This window comes from Sipha flava, unplaced genomic scaffold, assembly GCF_003268045.1.
Source record: "Sipha flava isolate LNK unplaced genomic scaffold, YSA_version1 299_pilon_pilon, whole genome shotgun sequence".
Taxonomy (NCBI): domain Eukaryota; kingdom Metazoa; phylum Arthropoda; class Insecta; order Hemiptera; family Aphididae; genus Sipha; species Sipha flava.
Window position 1 is genome coordinate 903,296 of NW_020272971.1, and position 6,258 is coordinate 909,553.

The 6,258-nt window shown below is 26.2% G+C and overlaps 1 protein-coding gene across 1 annotated transcript; it reads right to left on the minus strand.

Annotated features, from left to right (window-relative positions):
• Positions 1-677: 677 nt before the first annotated feature.
• Positions 678-3,172, minus strand: LOC112685929 (pyruvate dehydrogenase [acetyl-transferring]-phosphatase 1, mitochondrial). Its single transcript, XM_025557984.1, has 6 exons — positions 2,815-3,172; positions 2,609-2,753; positions 1,998-2,482; positions 1,781-1,926; positions 1,493-1,685; positions 678-1,051 (listed from the first exon to the last, which is right to left on the minus strand). Exons 1-6 carry the CDS (start codon positions 2,974-2,976, stop codon positions 731-733), a joined length of 1,452 nt encoding a protein of 483 aa, XP_025413769.1. The 5' UTR covers positions 2,977-3,172; the 3' UTR covers positions 678-730.
• Between the last annotated feature and the right edge of the window lie 3,086 nt (positions 3,173-6,258).

Genomic DNA, 6,258 nt, shown 5'->3' on the forward strand with positions numbered 1-6,258 from the left:
AAACCTAATTACAACATTTTATAATGTTATAATCTTACTAATATGAAATACTTAAATAAAATGACTTATTATTAATTTTAAGTATAGATGAATTGAATATAATGAAAATATTGTTATTATTTTCATAAAATAAATTTTATGCATTTTTTGATTCTTGATAAATATTTATTTATTTATTTATTTATTATATTGATAATTCATACTTTTTACAGAAAATATTTTTTATTTGTGTATTAATTTACTGAATATAGTTATTTATTTTGTTTGATGTATTAATTACAAATAATAACCATTTAAAATAAAATTAATGATTTTTATGTATAAGAAATAATGATCAGTATGCAACACGAATTAATATTAGTTTATAATATATCCAAACATGTTAATTTTATAAATTATACTATATTCAGACTAGAACACAAAGTATCTTATAACTAAATTCTAAAAATTTTTGGTGTAACTATTTATAATTTTTAGATTACAAAATACAATATGTGTACAAAAATCATTTTTTCATTAGGTTAATGAATTTCTTGGTATTTGATCAAGGTTTTAAAAATAAAAAATAACATTTAAATTCTTTGCAGACTAGACTTGATTTTTAATAATAATGTAATTATTACATTATTATGTTATTACTTATAAGTGAATAATATATAAAATAATTATTAAAAAAATATACAACATATTTGAACCATTTAGGAAATTATTTTTGATAGAAATCACTGTACTAAGGTTGAGGATGTCTTAAGTACTCTGTATTAAAATAAATAATAGTAATAGAAATATCATCTCTAAATGACCTAGAAATATTTTTTGGCAAGTTAAGTAAATGAGATAACTTAGCATGCTCAACGCCATATTCAGTACCCCCTAAAGCATTGCGTATTAAATGTGTACATGCATTTGCATCTACTGGTTTTCGTTTTAAACTATCTCGCCTTTGTAAAAGTAAGTTATTTATTTCACTAAGTTTCATATTATTTCTAGGCAACTTGAGTGGTGTCAAAGTGATTTTTCCACTCATATGTTCTCCAACCAAACGAACAACCTACAATTTAAAAATAAATAACTTAATAACTATTATTTATATTATATTTACTATTTACCATAATTTATATACTAAATACTACCATGTTAAATAATTATAATCAATCCTGAAGTTTAGTAAGAAAATATACCTTAAAACTTTTTAAGATCAACTGATACAAAATATATTATATTATTATATTATAATCATCCTTGAATATTAACTGGATGATAGTCACTTTTTTTGAGTTAATATATTACATGAAAACAAAATTGATTGATTACCAAATGTTAAATAACAATGAAATTTTAGGAAGTAATAATAAAAATCTATTTGGCTTCACCATCAATCAATCAAATAAGGTGAACAAAATAAATTATTAAAATATTAAAACATTTTATAGTTCAAAATTCCTCAATATTGAAAATGCAATATAAAAATAAATAAAACTAGATATATTACTTGTAATGGAGTCATAAAATCCCATAGACCATCAGTAGCAAGTACAAGAAATTTATCTCTTGGTTGAAGATGATGATGTGCAACTTGAGGTTTAGCAGTTAAATATGGAGGTGTGTAGTAAAATGGTGGTATAGCATTTTCTCCAATCTTTGGTACAATATGTTCCAATAACATCTCTCTAGACCATTTATATCTAATAAAATGTTTAAATTCAAACACAAATTATTAACAAAATAAAAAATATGTAAAAATAATTTAAATAGATAATATTTTTGTAAAAATAAAAACCTTAAATCTCCAAATGCTCTTAATGGTGCTAGCTGACCAAGAAGCCTTTCATATTTTATTACAGTATCTTTTTCATTGGATGGATGTTCAGATATTACTCGATTTAATTCTTGTAAATTATCAGTGTTATGTTCCTCAACCATAACCTTAATAGATATAAAATTGTATCTTTTAAATAGATATTAAAAATTATTAAACTCTATAAATATTGATTTACCTTAGCCATCCATGTTTCGTCATCTGTATATACTCCAACTACTGCTAAGCAATCACCAGTTGAAGCAATATGTAAATGAGGTCCATCAATATGAGCAACACATGCTACTGATCCAGATAGTCCTACATTCAATGTTAAATTATCAACTTCAGTATTAGTTTTTAATCTTGCTTCAGTCATCATGTCTTCATCTAATTGCAAAAATGCCTTTTCCAATGCATCTTTCATTTTAAATTGATGTTCTTGACCCTCATTAATTATTTTAAGTACGTATGATTTAAGACTTTGAGCATAAATGGTTTTTAATTCAGAAACTAAATCAAATGTTTCATTACGCATTTCAACAAGCTGTTTCCCAGATTCCAGATATTCTAAAAGAAGTGGCTTAGGCAAAAGACTTACACATATGTAATCAAATAACCGTTTAGTTATCACATGTGAACAGCTAGCACCGCCATGACCATCAAACACTCCAAACAGCATACCTAAATAACAACAATTGTATTAATAACCTAATAAAAACAAACATGGAAATGGTAAAATTGTTTAGAAACTTTTCCAACATTCTATGATAGTTATTAACACAAAATAATAAATCTAAACATACCAACCAGATGTTAAAAGACATTTTGCTTCAGCACGAGCATCTTCTATTGGAGAGTTTGACTCCAGTTGATTTGTTTCATAGGCTTTGATAGAACCGAAACTCGGTTCAAATTCATGTATATGTTCCTTAGAGCTAAGAATAGTAGTTACCTATAATTTAAATTATACAGTTAAAGGAATATTAAAAAATTATATTATTAGACAAATATACTTCTTGTGGTGACATTTTTCTAGCTGAGACAGATTTGTGTATGCATTTTGAATGCAACTGAAACTTCAATACATTTTTAATGCCCAAAAAACTAACATTGTTAGCGTACAAATTAAAAGACATATTAAAATGTAATAATGTAATTTTTACAAGTACTTGCATATAATATTTTACTAAACAAACGCAAAACCCTTGAGGATATCTAATCCTGATATAAATTATCAATTGATGGATAATCACAGAACTACCATATTGTTAACAACATGGATATGGTGATACTATAGAGTAATGTATGGGTGATACCTATACGGTGTACAGCCACAATTAAAGATATATAGGTTGCACATCGATTACTGCTAATGTGATAAACGAAATTACTTTTGCAATAAATAAGGTGTAGCGCTCCAAACGGAAGTATTTCATATTATAAATTCTTGATCACAGATATTCATTTTGTTTAATTAATCATATTTCATAATCATAATTTTATTATAAAATTAAAGTATAAACACTAAATAATAAATTATAATTGTAAAATAACTTTTCAAAATAAATGTTAAATATTAAACTCATATAAATATTTATTACATCTGTATACATCAATATTAACAAACCATATTTGAAAAGTACTATATAAAAATGATTAATTGTATAAACATAAACAGAATTTTAACATTTGACTAATTTAGACAACTTTTTTTTAGTTTTATTTTTTTCATGTTTTTTAGTTTTCTATATAATTGTATTGCCTCATTCTTATTATAATGGAATAAGAAAAAATATTAGTTAACATCTCAATTTTATGTACAGAACAAGAAAATTTTAGTTCAAAATTGTTATTAAAGAACTGATTGTAAGTAAGTTCAAAAACATCATTTGAGTTAACGTGTTTTTCAAAACAAGTTTCTAAATATCTTAATATATAAATTATGATCTGGATGTGTAAGGTATCCTTTACTTTTTGCTTGAACTAAAACAGCCCCTTGACCTACAGAATACCTATTTAAGTTTTTTAAGTCTTCAATGCAAACTAAGTATTTAGTTTTCTTAACTAAACGCTTTGTTATGTATTTATTAAATATATAATAGGCACAACATAAACACAACCATTGATTTAATCAATAACACAACACAAAACCTCTAGATCTTTGCTATTTTTTTTTTTATTCCTTCCTTTTCTGTTTAATACATCAAATATATTGTTCATCATATAAGTAAATTTTATAGTTTCATCAGAATCATTGAAACATTAAACATTTTTCTGTTTCGAAATTCCATTCCTATAGCCATTGATCTACTAAATATCTAAAAATATATAAAATTTAAATAACATTTTGACTAGGTATTTTTGTTTTATTATTTATACTTGTGCTGCATATTTGACTTTCATTTTTGAAAGATTGTTTAACTCAAAGTGGTGTTTTGATAGTTTTGGACATATTTTTGTAAGACTATTACATTCTACTTTAAAAATATTAAAATAATGCTCCCATCTAATTGGAGGTAATGATGGATTTATCTAAAATAAATTGTTGTATGTAAGATTAAAAGTATTTAAAGTGTTTTATTTCAAAATTTGATTAAAATAATGTCACCTTCAACATTTTGTTATTAAATAATCTATTTCTAACATTTTTTGAGCCTGGGGATGCTATAGCACCCCCCTAGTTGCACCCATGGAAGCGACGACTGTAATCAACGAGATAATATCGGACAAGTCTTGAGTTTTCAGCATAATGATCGATAAGAAACAATAAGAAATGAACTAGTGTGAAATCAGTAAAAATAACTAAAAATTATGAAAAATTACCAAAAATGTCAAAAAATGACTTAAAAAGTAATAATCACCAAAAAATGCAAAATAAAAATTAGTTATTTGGATTCACATGCTAATGAAACACATTTGTGACTAAGAAATTGTAGTAATTTAATGCAACAAATCATTTTGATAATTTAATAATTGTAATTGTATTTTTTTTTTTTAATTAAATTTTTTCCCATATACCTAATAACCTCTCGATTGTTGAAATCACTCGATCGTTCCCATTACTACTAAATATTAAGTAAAAATAAATGCTAAAATGCATTACGTGCCATACAAACTGTAGTGTTTTTGAGCCCTCATCGGATAGTCAGTGCTCCAGGTGGCAGTTACAAATGGTGTACTTTTTTCGGCCCACTATCATAATACTACAATATAGGAAGTGTTTACACCTCTATTCACCTATATTCATACACTCTATATTCACCTTGCTCTATTAGTCCCCGTCGGAATCAGCGGACTGTTTTGATAGTCCACAACCAATCCTAAAACTGATCTAATAACGTGTGGGAATAAGCGTCTAATAGTTTGAGTTTGCGTTTAGGGTGTGCTGGAATGAAAAAAAATATACTGCGCATGCTTTCACCAGTTCTATAATAGTTTGACCGCGAGTTGGAACGAACCTGTTAATTATTATAATAATAAGTCCATGGTCGTAAACAACGCTGAATTCATATTTGATTCTGTATATATTACACGAGTGCATCTTTATATGGTTTATAGTTAAACTTTATACACACAGACGTGCACACGGGTGCAGTACATGCAGTCTAGTATGCTCGTTCTGAGACGCTAGATTTTTTAAAGACGTTTATATTAGTTTTATATTATTAGTTTTAAGTTGATTGACAGACGACAAAAATGTTCTTGTTTTACTGGGTGTTAGAGATGCGATCACAAGGTTAATAGATTATCTTTTAAGCTTGGTAAGTTTAACATTTTTGGTGCTGTCAAATATACAATTTCTCGATTGGCTAATAATTTGCTGAAAATGTACCTTAGTGCTGCATCTGATTGGGAACTTTGCGCACGGTTACCGGTATTTTTCCCGAAAGTCCGTATGCCTTTTTCCCGAAATGAAAAAAAAAAAATTCAAAAGAACACAATATTAACAAAATTAACTTGCATAGGTAATGTACATATCAAATACATATTTATTAACCGTGCTAGTATGCTTCATTCCAAATGGTGAGTATTAAAACTATTAGCACTATATTGTTCAAAAAGTTAATTTTAATCGAAGTATTTACACGGAAAAAAAAGATGGTTATAATTACCAGAATATGATTCCTACTACCAGAATTTTCGGTTGCATACGTGACAACAATATGTAGAGTTAATATTACAATAAATCTTTGGTAAAATATATTTGGTTACAATTACAAAATGAGTTAAAATAACAATATAGTATTATGTAGACATTACTTTTATAGTTGTTGTCCCCACAAATAATCTTTGTTGTAGATAATTAGCAGTTTGGTTCAAACAAAGATATATCTAGAATGATTTTAGCAATAGTTCAGTGGCTATAATAAAAGACCTTACAGTTTATACACATAAATGTATGTAAATTTTACTTTTTTTTTTTACATGAAGTCCCATCAATGGATGGTCTCTTCACT

Bases quoted from the DNA above. Each gene is read 5' to 3' on its own strand.
- LOC112685929 (XM_025557984.1), bottom strand. From the start codon at position 2,976: ATGCAAGTACTTGTAAAAATTACATTATTACATTTTAATATGTCTTTT. The intron at 2,483-2,608 runs GTTGGTATGTTT...GTTGTTATTTAG, and splicing joins AAAATGTCTTTTAACATCTG to GTATGCTGTTTGGAGTGTTT. The intron at 1,927-1,997 runs GTAAATCAATAT...ATATCTATTAAG, and splicing joins ACGAAACATGGATGGCTAAG to GTTATGGTTGAGGAACATAA.